The sequence below is a fragment of the Musca domestica genome, unplaced genomic scaffold (genome assembly GCF_030504385.1).
Source record: "Musca domestica strain aabys unplaced genomic scaffold, Musca_domestica.polishedcontigs.V.1.1 2, whole genome shotgun sequence".
Classification (NCBI taxonomy): domain Eukaryota; kingdom Metazoa; phylum Arthropoda; class Insecta; order Diptera; family Muscidae; genus Musca; species Musca domestica.
Window position 1 is genome coordinate 16,813,413 of NW_026712249.1, and position 24,423 is coordinate 16,837,835.

At 31.6% G+C, this 24,423-nt stretch overlaps 1 protein-coding gene across 1 annotated transcript in view; it reads left to right on the top strand.

Annotated features, from left to right (window-relative positions):
• The window catches only part of LOC101895666 (glutamine synthetase 2 cytoplasmic), a 29,675-nt gene extending 11,103 nt beyond the window's left edge, over positions 1-18,572 (top strand). The window contains exons 3-6 of the mRNA XM_005184008.4: positions 14,412-14,752; positions 14,814-15,005; positions 17,542-17,645; positions 17,713-18,572. Of these exons, the coding sequence (XP_005184065.1) occupies positions 14,412-14,752; positions 14,814-15,005; positions 17,542-17,645; positions 17,713-18,001 (926 nt within the window). The 3' untranslated portion in view covers positions 18,002-18,572. The remainder of the gene's footprint in view (positions 1-14,411; positions 14,753-14,813; positions 15,006-17,541; positions 17,646-17,712) is intronic.
• Positions 18,573-24,423: the final 5,851 nt, after the last annotated feature.

A 24,423-nucleotide genomic window follows, 5' to 3' on the forward strand; every position in this document is an offset into this window, starting at 1 on the left:
GGATATAGCTATAGCTCCCATATATATTGTTCATCCGATTTATTGTATTTGTTACCCACAGCCGTAATATGCACTCCGTAACAACGATATTCAGGGAAATATATCAAATACAGCTCAGAAATATCTTTGCCAAATTTTATCGAGATCGGTTCCGATTTGGATATAGCTCCCACATATATTTTTATCCGGTTTGAAATTAATTGTGCACTAAATGGGCAATACAGGTCCGAATTTAAAAGGTACAAATGCTTCGGCATATTTAGTCCTTTGATCTTTGAAATTATAATTATAATTGTAGCGTGTATGATTACATTCTCCCATAAAAACTTTTAATTGTTATGTGGAGCTCTACGAAATAAGCAAAGTGGTGTAGGGTATCATAAAGTCGGCCCGCCCGACTTTACTGGTTTAGGTTGATTTTAATGCATATTGGTATTATTCTAACTATGGGAGCGTATACGAAACATACATGTTTTTTGAACTCATACATCATACGTCAACCGGGACCCGTACTATTCTCTAATATGGATTGAGGTGACTTTGAAAAGAAGTCACTTAAATCGCATTTTTTCTAAAGTTTGTTGAATGACTTCAAGGTATTGATTTTAAAGGACAAGTTAAAATTAACTTTTTTCTATTGGAAAATATGACATTTCCTGTGGGAAAATACTGCCGAAATAAGAAAGCCAAATTTAATTGTCTATAAAATTTTATTCTGGCTACTCCGGTTAACTTTTTTGGTTACTTCGTTTCATATTTTCACTTTTACCTCCTCGAAAGTTATTTACAATTATAATTTCCCTTTCAAGATAAGTACTTATGTCATATTTTACAAATAATTTGTTAATGTGTCATTCCCATTGACAATAATATAGAACTATTACTCGTAGTACGCCTCAATAATTTTCAAGTGATTTGAAAACAACAAAACAAAACCTCTAAAGTTAATACAGAACAAAAATTACCTACAGTTTGATTGTTGCTAATAGGTCATAATATTTCCTGGCTACTATTAGCGCAGCACGAACATCTCTCTCGCTCTGCCCACTCAATAACGTGTGTACAAAAACAAAAACAACAACAACGAGAACAATAATAATATATCTTGTCATTGCTCTTTGTGGAGGACCACAAAATTATGACAATTTTCACTCAGTTCAGTTTGGGGTATTGATATCAAAATGCATGAAATTAATATGCCACAACCACCACAGCCACGGCGGCCACCACTCTGCCCAATGGAAGGAATGTCAAGTTCATGCAATTTCGTTTCAGTGTCTTAACCAAAGCCAGGCCACAGGGGTTCAACCACTTTTAGACATGTGCCAGGGAAAACTATATACTTGGCCTGCGTGTTTTTGTATTTGAGAACTGAGTGACATCTATACCCTCTTCCCCCCTTGGTTTGTGATTTGCATTTGAAATCAACGTTTTGACAATTCTAAATTGTCCCTCAAATGAATTTGTAACGAGCAATTTTGATGATTGTTTGGAATTAGAGGATTGTTTTTGCACGTTTTGCGGTGGTATGACTGTCTAATTGATTGCCATGTCTAGCCTTCAAATGACAAAAAACATTGGTTTCTGACATTAAACAATTACGAAATAGCCGTAAGAGGTATTGGGATCACCATCAAAGTTTTATAAAAATTATATATTTATAGAACAGTGTCGGCATATTCGTATTCAGGATACCATAGTATTTTATTGTTGCAAAAATGGTCAGGCTTAATCCCATATTGTTGTTTTTGTGGAGAAAGATGGTAGTGTTTGCCAGAGGGTAAGACAGGGAATACCTAGGTTTCGGAAAGAGCCATCAATCCTCATCAGTTCCCTCGTTTTTTTATCTGGGATATTCTCCAAGGGAATTAGATATGTCATCCTAGCTATACCCTGACTTACCCCCTGGTAAACATTACTTTCTTTCTTCACTAGTAAAAAAAAGATGTTTTTTTTAGGAAAACAGCAATTATGGGTTTAAGCCTGACTATTTTGTAACAACAAAATTATACATTTATCATAGCAAAATCTTCCAGAATAGCCTTTTTCAAAATAAGTAAATTTTGTATAATTTTTAATTAAATTTTTTACCGATAGATGTCAGCCTTAGCCTATGTCAGCTTTGGACTATATCGACTATTATCTCCAATTACTTACACATATGAGATATGTGTATATATTTTACCGAAAATGTTTTAAGACATACCAGACATATTGGAGTGATACATCCCGTTTTCAAACTTCATACAATTTTCTCATTTCGAATTCTATACAAATTATCGGATGCTTATGTTTGAGTTAAATTTTCAATGATTAGAAACTTGAATTTTTTTAACGATTTTTTCAAGAATCGAAAGACGTGGATTTTTGAAACGATTTTTTTTCAAGGATTAAAAAACGTTTATTTTTTAAAGAATTTTTTGCAAGGGTCGAAAGACGTTGATTTTTTATTTTTTTTTCAAGGATCAAAAGACGTGGATTTTTTTAAAGATTTTTTTTTTCAAGGATAGAAAGACGTGGATTTTTTTAAAGATTTTTTTTTCAAGGATCGAAAGACGTGGATTTTTAAATTTTTTCAAGGATCGAAAGACGTGGATTTTTAAATTTTTTCAAGGATCGAAAGACGTGGATTTTTTAAGGATTTTTTTTCAAGGATCGAAAGACGTGAATTTTTTTAAAGAATTTTTTCAAGGATCGAAAGACGTGGATTTTTTTTTAAGATTTTTTTTTTCAAGGATCGAAAGACGTGGATTTTTAAATTTTTTCAAGGATCGAAAGACGTGGATTTTTAAATTTTTTCAAGGATCGAAAGACGTGGATTTTTTAAGGATTTTTTTTCAAGGATCGAAAGACGTGAATTTTTTTAAAGATTTTTTTTTTCAAGGATAGAAAGACGTAGATTTTTTTAAAGATTTTTTTTTCAAGGATCGAAAGACGTGGATTTTTAAATTTTTTCAAGGATCGAAAGACGTGGATTTTTAAATTTTTTCAAGGATCGAAAGACGTGGATTTTTTAAGGATTTTTTTTTCAAGGATCGAAAGACGTGAATTTTTTTAAAGAATTTTTTCAAGGATCGAAAGACGTGGATTTTTTTTTAAGATTTTTTTTTTCAAGGATCGAAAGACGTGGATTTTTAAATTTTTTCAAGGATCGAAAGACGTGGATTTTTAAATTTTTTCAAGGATCGAAAGACGTGAATTTTTTTAAAGAATTTTTTCAAGGATCGAAAGACGTGGATTTTTTTAAAGATTTTTTTTCAAGGATAGAAAGACGTGGATTTTTTTAAAGATTTTTTTTTCAAGGATCGAAAGACGTGGATTTTTAAATTTTTTCAAGGATCGAAAGACGTGGATTTTTAAATTTTTTCAAGGATCGAAAGACGTGGATTTTTTAAGGATTTTTTTTTCAAGGATCGAAAGACGTGAATTTTTTTAAAGAATTTTTTCAAGGATCGAAAGACGTGGATTTTTTTTTAAGATTTTTTTTTTTCAAGGATCGAAAGACGTGGATTTTTAAATTTTTTCAAGGATCGAAAGACGTGGATTTTTAAATTTTTTCAAGGATCGAAAGACGTGGATTTTTTAAGGATTTTTTTTCAAGGATCGAAAGACGTGGATTTTTAAATTTTTTCAAGGATCGAAAGACGTGGATTTTTAAATTTTTTCAAGGATCGAAAGACGTGGATTTTTAAATTTTTTCAAGGATCGATAGACGTGGATTTTTTTTTCAAGGATCGAAAGACTTTGATTTTTTTAAAGATTTTTTTTTTTCAAGGATCGAAAGTCGTGGATTTTTAAAGATTTTTTCAAGGATCGAAAGACGTGGATTAAAAAAATCAAGGATTAAAAAACGTGGATGTTTTAAATATGTTTTTTCAAAATAAATAAGAATTAAAAAACGTAGATTTTTTAAAGAATTTTTTACAAGGATCGAATGACGTGAATTTTTTAAAGATTTTTTTCAAAACGTAAATTTTTTAAAGATTTTTTTCAAAACGTAAATTTTTTAAAGATTTTTGAAGGATTAAAAAACGTGAATTGTTTAAAGAATTTTTTTTAAGGATTAAAAAACGTGGATTTTTTCAAGCATTCAAAGACCAAGATTTCTATTGAGATTTAAACAAGTAAAATAACTGTAAGTTCGGTCGGGCCGATCTTTGAATACCCTCCACCATTTGGAACGAATTCCTAAAATTTCAATTTACAAAAAAAAAATCCCTTAAAAATTCTGTTAAAATTTTAAAAATACCGAATGTAGCCGTTATGTTAGGAAATGCGAAAATCGGTGAAAAATGTAGCTAAAATCATCAAAATACTTAATATCGGGAGGTGCCGTTATTTGGGGTCTATATGAAGACGTGGATCTATATAGGCATTTCTCTTCCAGGTGGTAAAGTGCTTAGAAAGAACTTCTAATATGGATTTTTAGACAATTTCATTGGAAATTTTGGCTAAAATCATCGAAAAACCGAATATCGGGTGGTATCGTTATATGGGGGTATATAATATCGTGGACCGATATAGAAAATACTCTTCCAGGGGATAAATTACTCAGAAGTAACTCGTTTTGTGGATTTTTTAGTTTCAATTTCATTGAAAAATTTGGCACAATCATCAAAATACCGAATAGCGAGGACCGAAAAGATTGATCTGTGCAAAATTTTAGATTCCCATCTTAATTCCTTTTGACTCTAACGTGATTACAACAGATCAAGATCAGATTAGATCTGATTACGATGAATGACGAACTTAATATACCCTCCATATTATGCATGGTGGAGGGTATAAAAACACTTTATAGGGCTTTATTTGCAATGATATCTTAAAAGATCCACACTTAGGAATAGCAATGGTCCTAGGTGACGTATGATGTATGAGTTCAAAAACATGTGCGTTACGTATACGCCTCCATAGTCAGAGTAATTTCAATGTGCGTTGAAAATTATTAAATGCTAGTAGATTGTCTATTTCAAAGAGTATTTTGAGATGACTTAGTGTTTAATTTATGTCAAGGGCAGTAAAAAGTCAATGCAAATTTGAAAAATCCTAAAAATTATATGATTGAGTTTATAGTTTTGAACACCAACCCTTTTTTCATATAATCTATAGAATTCTACCTTGCCTTTGAAAATCTATCCAGTTTGTAACAAAATATGATCGGCCTTATCACAGAATATAAAATTCCAGTTTTGCCAACCTCAAGCGATGCCACTTAATTATTTATCTGAGTGATCACGGTGTTGGTACATGGGCATGTATGGCCAGCCACCATGTAATCCAACACAGACCAAGCAGATGCGGAATTTGAATATTCTATTGGAACAGATGCTTAGTTGGGCTGTCGGCGGCACATTTAGATTGTCATCTTAATTTAAAAAATATGTATAAATTTAGCGGTTGGGAAGACAGTGGGGGTCAACAGGAGCGTCGGGATTTTGGATATGCAATTTTTTAAAAAAAGTAAAATTTGATGAAAATATTTCATTTTTATACCAGCTCCAAGTGAAAGTGAACTGCAATTGATTATCTGATGATTTGGTAAAAATAAAAAGATGTACCAAATTTGCACCAAATTAAATAGTCTCTCTTTAGTTGAATTCATGGACAAAGAATTATTCTTAAAAATAGTTCATCCACTGAAATCCTGAAAAAATCCCCTATCAACGCCAGTGTCGCTTTCACACACCACCTAGAATATCGCACTACTGCTTTTTGTCCCAACACTTCTATAAATACTTTTTGTTGTAATATAATTAGTTTAGTAATTTATTAAAATATGCACGTTTTACCAGCTGGCAGGCCAACCGGCTGGTAGTCAGCAAACCACAACAACAACACCAGGCATTAACAAGTGCCAGTAAATTGTGTAATCCGAGGAGAGCCGAAAAGTGAAATACTCTCCTCCAGACCACAACATTTCTAAATGTGATACGGTTCCAATTGTTTTGCCACGACGTCGATGGTGTCGTTGTTACGTTTTTTTTAACGTCATTCCTAATAACGTTTTTCATATTTTTGTTGTTGTTTTTTTAGTTTGCTACTATTTCTGGCTGGTCGGCAACACTTGCATTTTTTGTTTTGTCTAATTTAAATAAGCTTTTTTTTTGTTGTATTTTTAATTAAACGCCTGAAATGCGAAAAATAAACGGCGGCATTTTTCTTTTGGAAGATGTTTAGGATTTCGCCAGATTAACGAGCAGGGAAATGGAATATGGATTGGTGATTAGGGCAATTAGAGAACTTATTGTTTGGGAAATGATGCGACCATTTTCATAACTATTTTTCGTGGAAAATTAAAAATTTATACAAAAAATGTGAAACTTGAAGGTTTGCGATAACCCTGGGGCTTGATTCTTTTTCCATAAAAATATGAAATGAAAAATAATTTCCTTTATAATATTTTTCATTTGACATTTCTTTACTCTATAAATGTTTTCATTTCATAATTTCATAGAACGAGAATTGAGGCAATGGTCATGAAATTACAATAACTTTTTTTTTCTAATTCTACCATGTTCAAAATAATGCAGACTGGAAAAGAATATAATCCGCTGATAGCTCTACATATTTATTTAGTATTAGTATTTTTGTTATGAATATTAATTTAACTACCAACTAGAGGCTTAGAATTTTTTATAAACAAATAATAAACAATTTTTCTTTTACACATCCAAGAATATAAACATTTCACTTGTCAACATCGTTTGTTTTTGTTTTTAGTTCCGTAAATAGAAGACAAAACTACGTATTTTTTTCTTTTTGCATTCATTTACTTGAAAACATTAAAACATGTATTGGGGTGGATCTCTAAATGTGACTAATATATATTAAGAATAGTCTTGGTATGGAAAATCTGAAAGTAGTCGAAGTATTACTAACTGCTGCAGATTTTTTATTTTTTTTAATATTTTTTGTGGGTTTATTTTATTTTCTTTATTTATTTTTTTTTATTATATTTAGACCCCAAATTCTATTTTTTTTTAAATAATTTATCCATGAATTAAAAGTTTTGGTTTTCAAAAAAATATTTTTTCAGGACCAATAGAATCATGAATTTTTGAATATTTTTTCAAAACCAAATTGGTAATAATACTGAATAATGAAATTAATAATTTTTAACAACCTTGGTTTTTCCTGATTATATTATTATATATTTTTTAAACTTTATATAGAATTGCTTTTTTTTTTTGTTAAAATTAAAACAAATTAACAAACTGGAAATTATTTTTAGGACTAATAAAACAATAATAAATAATAATTTATAAAATTATTTTTTCATCAATAACTATTTATCAGTTGTTTAAAAAAATATTTTCAATCGCGGATTTTTTAAAAATTGAGATTTTTTAAACATATTCTTCAATTTATTTTTTTAAATTGTGGATTTTTACAGACTTCTCTGAAAACGTGAATTTTAATTTCTAAATTTTTAAGTAAATTTCGAAATGGTTTAAAAAAATCACGTTTTTAATTCTTTGATTTTTGTATCTAAAGAATTTAAAAAATTCCAAAATTTGAATTTCTTTTTAAAGGCTTTCTAATCGAAAGTAAACCTTAAAATTTTCGAATCGTTTCAACAGTTCGTTTTAGGCATTTTTGGTACTCAAAATGCACATTTTGTTTAGTTTAACGATTTTTTTACCAAAACTTCATAGATCGTTCCAAATTTTCTGACTTTCAAGGTTTTAGATATTATTAATTAAGTTTTCCTTCTCCGGAAAGAATAATTGAAAAATGTTTACCTTTTACCCTAAAATCCATTCTAGACGCCAAACGTGATAAAAAACGTGTATCATTTAGTACTTTTGAAACAATACTAGAAAGCATTCGCAAAACCACCATCAGATCTCAATAGCTGATACCAAAAGTGACCTCAATACCAAATTTCGGGTTTCCAGCTCTTTAAATTCACCCGATATCAAATTTAGTACCATCTAGTACTTTTCGAAAAATTATAGTACGAATTTCCAAAACCATCTCCACGTGTCCAGGCTACACAGGGGGGGCTAATACCAATTTTCAAATTTTAAACACTATATGTTCACCCAATACCAAATTGTACCAAATATAGTACTTATCGTACTATTATGGTACACATTTCCGAAATTACCTTTACATCTCAATCTCAGTGGCAACAAAGCCCTAAATATCCAGTTTCAAGGTTTCAGCTCTATTCCTTCACCCAATATCAAATTTAGTACCATTAGTACAATTATGGTACACTTTTCCAAAACCACCTCCATATGTACTAAATGTACTTTTCTTACAATTATAGTACATTTTTTTCTAAAACCACCGCCATATCTCAATTCCCGATACCAACAGAGTCCTACATATCAGGATACCATACCTTCACCCAATAGCAAATTTAGTACCATTCAGTACTTTTTGTACAATTATAGTACACATTTCCACCAACCACAGACACAAACAATTATATCAAATTTCAATATTTCAGTTCTATCCCTTCACTCAATACCAACTTTAGTACCCTATACACTAAGAGTGATCTTATTACAAAATTTCAGACTTCAAGCACTATCTGTTCATCCAATATCAAATTGTACCAAATACGGTACTATTTCGTACTCTTCGTGCACTTGTAATGTACATTGTCAAAAACCACCTCTTTATCATAAATCCACCAACAACAGGGACCTCAAGACAAAATTTCTGCTTCAAATATTCACCCAAAACCAAACTCTTCTAAATTTAGTACCATTCAGTACTTTTCGTACAATTATGGTACACATTCCCAAAACGAGCTTCATACATCAAATTTACTTTTCAACCTTGATTTCATACCAAATTTCAAGTTTTTAGATCAATCCGTTCACATAATACCAAATGGTACCATTTTCATTTCATTTAGTACTTTTTGTACCCTTTAAGTACAAATTATCAAGAATCCAGCTTTATCGAGATTCGAACTTGTATTCTTTTTAGGAAAATTGGCATAACTCTATCTTGGTAATTTTTTTTTTAAATTTTTTCCAGTGGTAGGTATTTTTACCCTGATTCCGGGAAAATATTTTTTTCTTGGGGGCCGGACCCGGGACACCACATTTTTTACCCGAATTTTAGATTGTGAAACAATAAATATTAAAAATTCATTCATTTGAATTAAATTTTAATATTTATTTCCCTTCATATATTTTTTGTTTTCGATGTGACCACCCAAAACTGTTTTACAACGAACATAAAGTGCGGTTACTGTGGGCTCTGTGCCAAATTTAGCAACAAATGTGTGATTTTCTTTGATCAAAACAAAAAGAGGGAAAAAAATTCTGTTGTTGCATTAGCCGGAACAACAAAAGCCAGTGTGTGAACAATGGCAGCAACAACAAAAACAATGTTATTTACAATTACTTGCAATATTTGTTGCTATAATTCTTTATTTACACAAACAAAAAGAAAATTGTTATGAAAAAATAGAATCAAAACAAAACTGCAAAAAAGAAAGAAAGAAAAACAAAAGAGTAATTCAAGTGCAAGGTATTCTCATTTCAATTTGTCACAATTACTGTTTGTCTGTGGCCATCTGTGGGCGAGAGATAAATCATTTGTAATTATTTTCATAAAATAATAAATGAGACAAACAAAGAGAGGGGAGGAGAAAAAAGAGCAATAGCAACAAACATGTATCAAAGAAAACACATATGGTAATTATAATGACACAACTGGATACACATATACTCACACACACACGCAAACATATGGAAAGAGCCGTAAATGCAAATAAAGATGGAATATGCCCATTTGAGGCAATTAGTTGTTTGGAAGTGTTATAAGTAGCTATAATTGTTTGAAGCTGAGGGTGAAATGCACTTTTTCGTCGAAACAAAACCTCACTCACTTGAGTCGACCATGAAATGCCCTATAAAATGTATGAACGAAATATTTAATCTGTTCTAGAATGGCAAAAAAATGGAAAAACATTTACTAGGATAAACGATTTTCCCTTTTCGATATCGAAGAAAAATTCCAAATCTTGTAGATTCTTGTAGGTTTCGGAAACAGAGCAACAGACCGGAAATCTTTCAATTTGAAAAGAAAAACAAATAAACAAGTTAAAAAGTATCAGTCGGTATTGCCGACAGATATATACCCTCAGCCTGTGTTCGATTATTTAAATATAATTTGACTAGTGTTACAATTATTCAAACGTTTGACCCTCTATGGAGCAGGTTCCGGAAGAATGGGCCAATATTGTATATTTCGTATCGGACCCAAAAATATGATATAAATATTCCGACGTTCCTGGTATGGATTATATCGACTAACTCCTTCACTTTATATAAAATATGTAATAATTTTTAGAAAATGTTAAAATGTGCCTGATGTACAAGATAGAATCTACCGAAATATTCCACATTTATACTTCATCTGATAAAAATAAAAGTATTGAGCGGAATCTTGGGCAACATTGCAAAGGATATTTATGTCCAATTTTATGCGAAATCGTAAATTCCGATAAAATTCATATTTATATCAGGCTTCTTATTGGGAGAAATATTTGAGCATAGCAAGTAGTAAAGAATTTTCTAATTGTTTCGAAAGTTATGACAGATAAAATTATTGAAAATTGTGACCCCAGAAGGGGTTGGTTTTCCAAAATCTTGAACCCTATGTTTGGGGGAGATGAAATGGTTCGATCTATATCACCTTTATAACAGATCTTGTGTTGATAGAAATATTGAGAGTCTAAATGGAATCGGATATTAATTTGGCGTTTTATGAGCTTTATGGGTATTCAAAATTTCGACACATTGTGGGGGAGGTACCAGGTGGAGTAGACCGATACATTCCATGTTAACGCCAGATCTTGGGTTTATAAAAATATTGGAATGTGTGAAATTTTAAGACGTTCGGATCCTTACATTACATTTTATAAGAGTTATAATTATCCAAAATTTTGACCCTTTGTGGGGGAGGTCCCTGATGGAGTAAACCGATATTGTCCATTGTCGCACCGGGCCTAGCACTTAAGCAAATATTAGGATTCGCAAAGTTCGAGCAAAAGCGGATCATCCTTTCTCTTTCTGTGCAGAAAATATATTTTTTGAAAATTTCGACCATTTGTGGGGAAGGTACCAGAAGGAGTGGACCGATGTATTCCACCTTCAAACCAGACCTTGGGTTAATAAAAATATTGGGATGTGTGAAATTTGAAGACCATCGGACTCTTACTTCACATTTTATAAGAGTTGTTATTATTCAAAATGTTGACCCTTTGTGGGGGAGGTACTTGATAGAGTGGACCGATATTGTCCATTTTCGCACTTGACCTAGCACTGACAAAAATATTAGAATTCGCAAAGTTGGAGCATAATTGGATCATCATTTCTCTTTCTATGCAGAAAATATATTTTTTGAAATTTTCGACCTTTTGTGGGGGAGGTACCAGAAGGAGTGGACCGATATTGCCCATCTCCGAACTCGATCTAAGTTTGACAAAAATATTACGATGTACAAAGTGTGGACCAAATCGAGTACTTCCTTCGAGAGTTATCGTGCGCACCAGCCAGCCAGACAGACAGACAGACAGACGGACGGACGGACGGACGGACGGACATCGCTAGATCGACTCCAAATGTTCTGAAACGGATTTGGTCCAAAGAGACCTAGGGTCTAAAACCGTTATTTCGACTAGGCACGTTTTGACCGTATCAAATGATATATACCCTCTGTAGCCATATGGCTGAGGGTATAAAAAGTATCAGTCAGGTTTTGTCGACAGATGTATACCCTCAGTCAATGTTCGATTATTTAAATATATTTTGTCATTTGTTATGATTATTGAAATTGTTGATCCTCTATGAAGTAGGTTCCGAAGAAATGGGCCAATATTGTCCATTTCGTATCGGACCTAAATAAATATGATATAAATATTGTGCCGTGCCAGGTTTGGACTATATCCACTACTTCCTTCACTTTATATGAGATATGTGATAACTTTTAGAAAATCCTAAAATGTGGGTGAGTTACCAAATATTGTCGACCGAAGTATTCCATGCCTCGTCCAACACAGATAGAAATATTGGTATCATGGTACAATAAGGAGGTAGAACAGCTTCGTAAAACTGCAAAAATACAGCCCTGAGGCTATGCCCGCTTCCTGTCAGCCTCATTCAAAATTATTGTTTTCTTTTTTTTAATATTTTTCATTTTTAAAATAAGTTAAATTGCGCGAAAAATGAATAAAATGTCTGGATTTTTCTCTCAAAAATATGATCCTAACTGTTCAATCTTTCAATTTCATGGCTATACTGGTTAATAGCTTTAATGCGCGAGCCGCAATTTATGTGTCTTCCAATCATTGGTTTTGAAAATATTTTTTTTTTACTTTTCAAAACAATTGATACATACACAAAATTGGCAGAAGTCGGGTACACTTAGAAAAAAAAATTATAATCAGCTGTTAGCTCTACCTTACCTTTTTATTGTAACATGATTGGTATGTTCAAAATTACAAGAAAATCAACAATTTTATGCAAATTTCGGATAAATTCCATATTCATCTTAGTTTTCTGGTTGAAAGAAATATTTAGACATAGCAGGTTGTTAAGAATCGCCGACTTGTTTAACAAGTTATGACCGATAAAGATATAGAAAATTGTGACCCTTTGTGGGTAAGCCACCTGAATGATATACAGGATAAGATAAAAAAAACTACAACAAAGTCAAACCCCATAATTTTTCCTTTTTTTTTCAAATTTTATTGAATGAAAACAAAAAATAGCATCAAATTTTAGAAATTTTGTTCGAATTGGTCACCCTTGACCCGAATTATAGCATTCAAACGGCCAATGAAACCGTCACACGCTGCCCGAATGTTGCTCTACGGTATTTTGGCCCATTCCCGGCGAAGCGCTTGCTTGAGGTGTTCGACACATTTGGATTTTTTAGTGTCAACCTTGCTTTCCAAAACACCCCAGACACAATAGTCCAACGGATTGGTATCCGGAGATGGAGATTTTGGTGGCCATTGTGCGCTGGAAATGAAGCGAGGAACCTCTTTTTGTAACCATTCTTGGGTGTCACGTGCTGAGCTGAGTGCGATGGTGCTGAGTCCTGTTGGAATTTCCAAGGTCTGCAGCCAAAATGTTTGCATGGGCAAGGCTTTAATACACCCTCCAGAATATTTTCGCGATAATATTCGACATTTATTCTGATGCCACCCACGGTCAATTAATACGAGCGAAGAGTGACCATCGGCGGCCCACACCATCACCATGGCCGGCGCTTGAGTTCTGGTGACCAACCGAAGGTGCACATTTTCAGCGGACCTCTTTGGCAAGTAAACACGATCATTTTGTTTGTTTACAAACTGCTGGACAACGAATGTTTTCTCATCGGAGCGGAGAAAACCAAATTCGGCAGTTCACCACCTTCGGCCAAGCGCACGATAACTGCCGAAGAAAGTATCCGATTTGGTCCAAACTTGGTACATCGTAATAATTTTGTCAAACTTAGATCGAGTTCGGAGATGGGCAATATCGGTCCACTCCTTCTGGTACCTTCCCCACAAAAGGTCGAAATTTTCAAAAATATGATTTCTGCACTGAAAGAGAAAGGATAATCCGATTTTGCTGCCACTTTGCAAATCCTAATATTTGCATCTGTGCTAGGTCAGGTGCAAAAATGGACAACATCGGTCCACTCAATTAAGTACTTCCCCCACAAATGGTCAAAGTTTTGAATAATTACAACTCTCATAAAATGTGAAGTAAGATTCCGATTGTCTTCAAATTTCACACATCCCAGTATTTATATTAACCAAAGGTCTGGTGTTAAGATTGGCATAATTGGTCCACTCCTTCTGGTACCTCCCCCACAAAAGGTCGAAATTTTCAAAAAAGAAAAAATAGTTTTTCTGCACAGAAAGAGAAGCAATAATCCGTGTTTGCTCCAACTTTGCAAATCCTAATATTTGCGTCAGTTCTAGGTCAGGCGCAAAAATGGATAATATCGGTCCACTCCATCAAGTGCCTCCCCCACAAAAGGCAAAAAATTTGAATAATATAAGTCTTATAAAATGTGATGTAAGAATCCGATTGTCTTAAAATTTCACACATCCCAATATTTTCATAAGCCCAAGATCTGGTGTTAGGATGGAATATATTGGCTGAGGGTATACATCTGGCCGCAAAACCGGCCGATACTTTTTACTTTTTTAGTCTATTTTTCCATCTTTCTGTGGTGATGACAGTAGTCTGAAATTGGTTGCAGTATACCCTCTCTAGTCACCCTGTATACCCACTCTAGCCATGTAGCTGAGGGTACAATAAAAATCTTACAAAACCTTTTGAACCAACAGTTGTTACTCTTCATATTCAACATTTATCCCCTGCTATGTTTTTTATACCTCCCACATTAATCTTCTCTCCTCTCTCTTTCTCCCATTGCAGACCTTCCCATTTGGAATTATGATGGCAGCTCCTGTTACCAAGCCTTGGGTTCCAATTCGGATACCTATTTGCATCCGGTTGCGATTTACAAAGATCCCTTCCGCCGTGGCAACAACATTTTGGTCATGTGTGACACGTATAAGTTCGATGGCACACCCACGGAGACAAATCATCGCAAAACCTGTTTGGAGGTGGTCAACAAGTGTTTGGACGAAGAGCCATGGTTTGGCATTGAACAAGAATATACATTCCTTGACTTTGATGGTTATCCATTGGGTTGGCCCAAGAATGGTTTCCCCGGACCCCAGGGACCCTACTATTGTGGTGTGGGTGCTAATAAGGTAAGAGAAGGACTTTTTTTTGGAAATTTTAAAATTTGAGAGATTCTTATGTGAATTTTAGGTTTATGCCCGCGATGTGGTCGATGCCCATTACAGAGCCTGCTTGTATGCCGGCATAAAGGTGTCGGGCACCAATGCCGAAGTCATGCCCGCCCAATGGGAATACCAGGTGGGACCATGTGTTGGCATTTCAATTGGTGATGATTTGTGGATGTCCAGATTCCTGTTGCATCGCATTGCTGAAGAGTTTGGCGTAAGTAAAGATAATGCGTGAATTCGAAAACGAAATCCTTGAAAATGAGTCCTTACAAAACTCAGGATTTTCCACGGTTATTTGTCATTTAGTCCTTGAAAAAATATTCTTTAAAAAATCCACGATTATTTGTCCCTTGGTCCTTGAAAAAATATTCTTTAAAAAATTCACGCTTATTTGTCCTTAAGTCCTTGAAAAAATATTCTTTAAAAAATCCACGCTTATTTGTCCTTAAGTCCTTGAAAAAATTATTCTTTCGAAAAACCCACGCTTATTTGTCCTTTAGTCCTTGAAAAAAATATTCTTTCAAAAAATCCGCGCTTATTTGTCCTTTAGTCCTTGAAAAAAATATTCTTTAAAAAATCCATGCTTATTTGTCCTTTAGTCCTTGAAAAAAATATTCTTTAAAAAATCCATGCTTATTTGTCCTTTAGTCCTTGAAAAAAATATTCTTTAAAAAATCCAAGCTTATTTTGTCCTTTAGTCCTTGGAAAAAATATTCTTTAAAAAATTCACGATTTTTGTTTCTTTAGTCCTTGAAAAAAGATATTTTAAAAAATCCACGATTATTTGTCCTTTAGTCTATGAAAAATTATTCTTTAAAAAATCCACAATTTTTGGTCCTTTAGTCCTTGAAAAAAGATTCTTTAAAAAATCCACGCTTATTTGTCCTTTAGTCCTTGGAAAAAATATTCTTTAAAAAATCCACGCTTATTTGTCCTTTAGTCCTTGGTAAAAATATTCTTTAAAAAATCCACGCTTATTTGTCTTTTGGTCCTTGAAAAATTATTCTTTAAAAAATCTACGATTATTTGTCCTTTGGTCCTTGGAAAAAAATATTCTTTAAAAAATCCACGATTATTTGTCCGTTAGTCCTTCCAAAAATATTATTTAAAAAATCCAAGAATATTTGTTCTTTAGTCCTGGAAAAAATATTCTTTAAAAAATACACGGCAATTTTTCCCTTGAAAAAATATTCTTTAAAAAATCCTCGCTTATTTGTCCTTTGGTCCTTGAAAAATATTCTTTAAAAAATCCACGCTTATTTGTCATTTGGTCCTTGAAAAAATATACTTTAAAAAGTCCACGCTTATTTGTCCTTTAGTCCTTGAAAAAATATTCTTTAAAAGGTCCACGCTTATTTGCCCTTTGGTCCTTGAAAAAATATTCGTTCAAAAATCCTCGCTTATTTGTCCTTTGGTCCTTGAAAAAATATTCTTTAAAAAATCCACGCTTATTTGTCATTTGGTCCTTGAAAAAATATACTTTAAAAAGTCCACGCTTATTTGTCCTTTAGTCCTTGAAAAAATATTCTTTAAAAGGTCCACGCTTATTTGTCCTTTAGTCCTTGAAAAATATTCTTTAAAAAATCCACGCTTATTTGTCCTTTAGTCCTTGAAAAAATATTCTTCAAAAAAAAAACACGCTTATTTGTCCTTTAGTCCTTGAAAAAATAAAATCCAAGATTATTTGTCCCTTAGTCCTTGAAAAAATATTCTTTAAAAAATCCTTGATTATTTGCCCTTTGGTCCTTGAAAAAAAATTCTTTAAAAAATCCTTGATTATTTGCCCTTTGGTCCTTGAAAAAATATTCGTTCAAAAATCCTCGCTTATTTGTCCTTTGGTCCTTGAAAAAATATTCTTTAAAAAATCCACGCTTATTTGTCATTTAGTCCTTGAAAAAATATTCTTTAAAAAATCCACGCTTATTTGTCCTTTGATCCTTGAAAAAATATTCGTTCAAAAATCCACGCTTATTTGTGTTTTAATCCTTGAAAAAATATTCTTTAAAAAATCCACGCTTATTTGTCCTTTTTGCCTTGAAAAAATATTCTTTAAAAAATCCACGTTTATTTGTCCTTTAGTCCTTGGAAAAAATATTCTTTAAAAAATCTTTGATTATTTGTCCTTGGAAAAAATATTCTTTAAAAAATCCACGCTCATTTGTTCTTTAGTCCTTAAAAATAATCTTTAAAAAATCTTTGATAATTTGTCCTTTAGTCCTTAAACAAATATTCTTTAAAAAATCCAAGCTTATTTGTCCTTTAGTCCTTAAAAATAATCTTTAAAAAATCTTTGATAATTTGTCCTTTAGTCCTTGAAAAAATATTCTTTAAAAAATCCACGCTTATTTGTCCTTTAGTCCTTGGAAATAAAATTCTTTAAAAAATTCACGATTATGTGTCCTTTAGTCCTTGAAAAAATATTCTTTAAAAAATCCACGCTTATTTTCCCTTTAGTCCTTAGAAATAAAATTCTTTAAAAAATCCACACTTATTTGTCCTTTGGTCCTTGAAAAAATATTCTTTAAAAAATCCACGCTTATTTGTATTTTAGTCCTTGGAAATAAAATTCTTTAAAAAATCCACGATTATGTGTCCTTTAGTCCTTGAAAAAATCCACGCTTATTTGTCCTTTAGTCCTTGAAAAAATATTCTTTAAAAAATCCACGATTATTTGTCCTTTAGTCCTTGAAAAATATTCTTAAAAATCCTAGAATCTTCCTTAAAAAATTGTCTTGTTTTCCCACTTTCAGATCGTAGCCACCTTGGATCCCAAACCCATGCCCGGTGATTGGAATGGCGCTGGAGCTCACACCAATGTCTCCACCAAATCGATGCGTGAAGATGGTGGCATTAAGTAAGTCCTGTCCAAAGGATATCCTTTTAAAATATTTATTAAAACCTCGTTCTTCTTTTCCTTACAGAGACATTGAACAGGCCGTGGCCAAGCTGTCCAAGCATCACGATCGTCACATTCGTGCCTACGATCCCAAGCAGGGTCAAGACAATGCCCGCCGCTTGACAGGCAAACATGAAACCAGCTCGATCAATGACTTCAGTGCCGGTGTTGCCAATCGTGGCTGTTCCATTCGCATTCCCCGTGGCGTTAACGATGAGGGTAAAGGCTATTTCGAGGATCGTCGTCCTAGCTCGAACTGTGATCCCTACTCAGTTGTGGAGGCTATTTTACGTACAATCTGCTTAGATGAATAAGTCGACCAAAAGAAAAAATGCAAAGCAAAACAGAACCAAGTGTGTGTGAAAGAGGGTAGGGCGGGGTGGCAGATATCAATTACTTGGAAAAAAACACTCATACCACTTGTTACTGTTATGGTGTGAAGTGTGTGTTCTGGGTTCGTCGTTTTCGCCACTATCCCCCCCTACCTTCATCAGCCCACTTCAATCCAGACCATGTTATATGTTCCAAGTTATTGTTGATTTTGTGTTGAAAGTTATTCGTTTTGTTGTATTTATCTTTTTTTTAAGTTAGCCACCGGATACAGTGGCCCAGAGGAATGAATCGAAAAAAGTGAACAATGAATTTATCTAACATACATTTCATTCAATATTTTGATTATTTCTAAGCGTCTAAGCAAAAATATTCTCTATTATCTCGTATTGTTATCATATCTGCGAATAGATTTTCCATGAAAAATCCCATGGGAGAACCTATTCTAGTTTTATTTATTGCAACTTGAAAATCGACATGACAATATTTACTCATTATAATTACTTTAATAAAAAAAATGCATACCATGAAGGAAAATAAATGAAAAATGTCTTAGCGGACCGAGTTTAAAGTAGGAAAAATTTGTTCTGGTTAATATTGCAGAGAACATAACAGGTGCAGTAGTTTGAAGGAAAGACCTCATTCCTCAAAAAAAAAAAAAAAAAAGGACGGAAAACAGATTTTTTTATAATTGAGAAAGGGTGAGTATCCACGCTTATTTGTCCTTTGATCCTTGAAAAAATATTCTTAAAAAAATCCACGATTATTTGTCCTTTGGTTCTTGAAAAAATATTCTTGAAAAAATCCACGATTATTTGTCCTTTGGTCCTTGAAAAAATATTCTTAAAAAAATCCACGATTATTTGTCCTTCGGTCCTTGAAAAAATATTCTTAAAAAAATCCACGATTATTTGTCCTTTGGTCCTTGAAAAAATATTCTTAAAAAAATCCACGATTATTTGTCCTTTGGTCCTTGAAAAAATATTCTTAAAAAAATCCACGATTATTTGTCCTTTGATCCTTGAAAAAATATTCTTTACAAAATCCACGCTTATTTGTCCTTTGATCCTTGAAAAAATATCCTTGAAAAAATCCACGCTTACTTGTCCTTTAGTCCTTTGAAATAATATTCTTTAAAAAATCCACGCTTATTTGTCCTTCTTTAAAAAATCCACGATTATTTGTCCTTTAGTCCTTGAAAAAACATTCTTAAAAAAATCCACGCTTATTTGTCCTTTAGTCCTTTGAAATAATATTCTTTAAAAAATCCACGCTTATTTGTCCTTCTTTAAAAAATCCACGATTATTTGTCCTTTAGTCCTTGAAAAAACATTCTTAAAAAAATCCACGCTTATTTGTCCTTTAGTCCTTGGAAATAATATTCTTTAAAAAATCCACGCTTATTTGTCCTTTAGTCCTTGAAAAAATATGCTCTAAAAATCCATTGAAATCCTTGAAAAAATATTCTTTAAAAAATCCACGCTTATTTGTCCTTTAGTCCTTGAAAAAATATGCTCTAAAAATCCATTGAAATCCTTGAAAAAATATTCTTTAAAAAATCCACGCTTATTTGTCCTTTAGTCCTTGAAAAAATATGCTCTAAAAATCCATTGAAATCCTTGAAAAAATATTCTTTAAAAAATCCACGCTTATTTGTCCTTTAGTCCTTGAAAAAATATGCTCTAAAAATCCATTGAAATCCTTGAAAAAATATTCTTTAAAAAATCCACGCTTATTTGTCCTTTAGTCCTTGAAAAAATATGCTCTAAAAATCCATTGAAATCCTTGAAAAAATATTCTTTAAAAAATCCACGCTTATTTGTCCTTTAGTCCTTGAAAAAATATGCTCTAAAAATCCATTGAAATCCTTGAAAAAATATTCTTTAAAAAATCCACGCTTATTTGTCCTTTAGTCCTTGAAAAAATATGCTCTAAAAATCCATTGAAATCCTTGAAAAAATATTCTTTAAAAAATCCACGCTTATTTGTCCTTTAGTCCTTGAAAAAATATGCTCTAAAAATCCATTGAAATCCTTGAAAAAATATTCTTTAAAAAATCCACGCTTATTTGTCCTTTAGTCCTTGAAAAAATATGCTCTAAAAATCCATTGAAATCCTTGAAAAAATATTCTTTAAAAAATCCACGCTTATTTGTCCTTTAGTCCTTGAAAAAATATGCTCTAAAAATCCATTGAAATCCTTGAAAAAATATTCTTTAAAAAATCCGCGCTTATTTGTCCTTTAGTCCTTGAAAAAATATGCTCTAAAAATCCATTGAAATCCTTGAAAAAATATTCTTTAAAAAATCCGCGCTTATTTGTCCTTTAGTCCTTGAAAAAATATGCTCTAAAAATCCATTGAAATCCTTGAAAAAATATTCTTTAAAAAATCCACGCTTATTTGTCCTTTAGTCCTTGAAAAAATATGCTCTAAAAATCCATTGAAATCCTTGAAAAAATATTCTTTTAAAAATCCACGCTTATTTGTCCTTTAGTCCTTGAAAAAATATGCTCTAAAAATCCATTGAAATCCTTGAAAAAATATTCTTTAAAAAATCCACGCTTATTTGTCCTTTAGTCCTTGAAAAAATATGCTCTAAAAATCCATTGAAATCCTTGAAAAAATATTCTTTAAAAAATCCACGCTTATTTGTCCTTTAGTCCTTGAAAAAATATGCTCTAAAAATCCATTGAAATCCTTGAAAAAATATTCTTTAAAAAATCCACGCTTATTTGTCCTTTAGTCCTTGAAAAAATATGCTCTAAAAATCCATTGAAATCCTTGAAAAAATATTCTTTAAAAAATCCACGCTTATTTGTCCTTTAGTCCTTGGAAATAATATTCTTTAAAAAATCCACGATTATTTGTCTTTTGATCCTTGAAAAAATATTCTTTAAAAAATCCACGATTATGTGTCCTTTAGTCCTTGGAAAAAATATTCTTTAAAAAATCCACGATTATTTGTCCTTTGATCCTTGAAAAAATATTCTTTAAAAAATCCACGATTATTTGTCCTTTGATCCTTGAAAAAATATTCTTTAAAAAATCCACGATTATTTGTCCTTTGATTCTTGAAAAAATATTCTTTAAAAAATCCACGATTATTTGTCCTTTAGTCCTTGGAAGAAATATTCTTTAAAAAATCCACGATTATTTGTCCTTTGGTCCTTGAAAAAATATTCTTTAAAAAATCCACGCTTGTTTGTCCTTTAGTCCTTGGAAAAAATATTCTTTAAAAAAAATCACGATTATTTGTCCTTTGATCCTTGAAAAAATATTCTTTAAAAAAATCCACGCTTGTTTGTCCTTTAGTCCTTGGAAAAACTATTCTTTAAAAAAAATCACGATTATTTGTCCTTTGATCCTTGAAAAAATATTCTTTAAAAAATCCACGCTTATTTGTTATTTGGTGCTTGAAAAAAATATTCTTTAAAAAATCCACGCTTATTTGTCCTTTAGTCCTTTAAAAAAATATTCTTTAAAAAATCCAAGATTATTTGTCCTTTAGTTCTTGAAAAAATTTGTTCTAAAAAATCCATTGAAATCCTTGAAATAATATACGTTAAAAAATCCACGATTATTTGTCCTTTAATCCTTGTAAAAATATTCTTTAAAAAATCCATGATTATTTATCCTTTAATCGTTTGAAAATTATTCTTTAAAAATCCACGATTTATTCTACCTTAGTCCTTGAAAAAATATTCCTTCAAAAATCCACGATTATTTGTCCTTTAGTCCTTGAAAAAATATTCTTTAAAAATTCACGATTATTTGTTTTAGTCCTTTAAAAAATATTCTTTGAAAAATCCAAGATTATTTGTGCTTTGGTCCTTGGAAAAATATTCTTTAAAAATCCACAATTATTTCTACTTTAGTCCTTGAAAAAATATTCTTTCAAAAATCCATGATTATGTGTCATTTAGTCCTTGAAAAAGTATTCTTTAACAAATCCCCGATTATTTGTCCTTTGCTCCTTCAAAAAATATTCTTTCAAAAATCCACGATTATTTGTCCTTTAGTCCTTGAAAAAGTATTCTTTCAAAAATCCACAATTGTTGGTCCTTTAGTCCTTGAAAGAAATATTCTTTAAAAATCCACAATTTTTGGTCCTTTAGTCCTTGGAAAAATATTCTTTAAAAATCCACAATTATTTCTACTTTAGTCCTTGAAAAAATATTCTTTCAAAAATCCATGATTATGTGTCGTTTAGTCCTTGAAAAATATTCTTTAAAAAATCAACGATTATTTGTCCTTTAGTCCTTGAAAAAATATTCTTTAAAAATCCACAATTGTTGGTCCTTTAGTCCTTGAAAGAAATATTCTTTAAAAATCCACAATTTTTGGTCCTTAAGTCCTTGAAAGAAATATTCTTTAAAAAATCCACGCTTATTTGTCCTTTAGTCGTTGAAAAAAAAAAGAAAGGACGGAACAACAGAATTTTTTTTGTAATTGGGAAAGGGTGAGTATCGTCGACACAGAATATGCGCGTCCATTTACAAAACCCAAATTTTCGATGGGCGATATTAGAAACTATGTTTCAGTCAGAAGGTCCTTGGAAAAATTTCTTTAAAATCCCCGATAATTGGCCCCCAAAAATTTTTGGATAAGGATTGCATAATAGTTATCGGGCGAAATGGTTCTCAACTTTTGTGTAGTCTTTGTAGAATATTCTCAAAAAAAAAAAAAAAAAACAACGTCCTTGGGTCCTTAGAAAATATTCTTAAAAAATTCACTTTTATTGAACTTAAAGTCCTTCAAAAAATTCTCTTAACCAATTAACGATTCTTTTTCCTAGATTTTTTTAAATCCACAATTCATTTTCGGAAGGTCCTTGGAAAAAACTGTTTTTCAGAAATTCACCATAATTTCCACTTTGTTCCTAGAAGAAATATTCTCTCAAATTTTGAAGGATCAGATCAGATGATAATAATGACTCGCAACTTCTGGAAAAAAAATCTCTTTTATATATATACAAAATAAAATATTCTTTAAAAAATCCACAATAATTGATACATAGGTCCTTCAAAAAATATTTTTAAAAAATCCACAATAATTGATACATAGGTCCTTCAAAAAATATTTTTAAAAAAATCCACGATTGTTTATCATTTTGCCCTTGAGATCATAAGGTTTAAAAATCCACGACTACTTTTTTAGTCCTTGGAAAAATATTAAAAAAAAAATCCAAAATTATTTGTCCATTAGTTCTTGAAAAAATATTCTCTTAAAAAATTCATGATCATTAATTCTTTAGTCCTTCTTTAAAAATCCACGATTAATTGTCCATTAGTCTTTGAAAAAATATTCTCAAAAAAATCCGAGATTATTTTTCCTGAAAAAAAAAATCTCATGAAAGTCATCGGAAAAAATATTCTTAAAAATTCACGATTTTTGTCCAGAACATCCTTTAAAAAGTATTCCTTAACTTTTATTGAACTTAAGGTCCTTCAAAAATTTATCTTAACAAATTTTTGGCTCTAGGAAAAAATTATCTTTTATATATATACAAAATAAAATATTCTTTAAAAATCCACAATAATTGGCCTTCCTTCAAAAAATATTGTTTAAAAAAATCCACGATTGTTTGTCGTTTTGCCCTTGAGATCATATGTTTTAAAAAATCCACGACTATTTATTCTTTAGTCCTTGGAAAAATATTTAAAAAAAAAATCCAAAAAATCCATTAGTTCTTGAAAAAATGTTCCCTAAAAAATCCATGATTATTAATTCTTTAGTCCTTCTTTAAAAATCCACGATTATTTGTCCATTAGTCCTTGAAAAAATATTCTCAAAAAAATCCAAGATTATTTTAATGAAAAAAAAATCTCATGAAGGTCATCGGAAAAAATATTCTTAAAAATCCACAATTCTTGTACAGAACATCCTTTAAAAAGTATTCCTTAACTCCAGGATTATTTGTTCTTGATCAAGGACAAATAAATCTGGATTTAAGGAATATTTTTTAAAGTATGTTCTGGATGTTTAAGGAGAGTCGCTGATGTAGTTCAGGGTTTTTTGGAAATTCGAACCTTAAGCTTACGAAAAGTTCTTAAATGGTACTAAACATCTAAAATGGCACCACTTGGTATTAAGTGAACGGACAGATTTAAAAACTAGAAATCTGGCATGAGAATCAAAGTGGGAATGTAAGTGTGATATGTGTACTATGTGTACGATCTGTACTAAATGGTACTAAATTTAAAACGGCTTGTTTTAGGGTGAACGGTTGAAGTTGGAAGTTTGAAATTGAGAATTGGGGTCCCTGTTGGTGATAGGATCGTGATAAAGAGGCGGTTTTTGGAAAGCATAAAATAATACTATATTTGTTACAATTTGGCATAGTGCTTGGAATCTAAAATTTGGTATTAGGATCGCTGTTCATGTGCAGCCAGGACATATTGAGGTC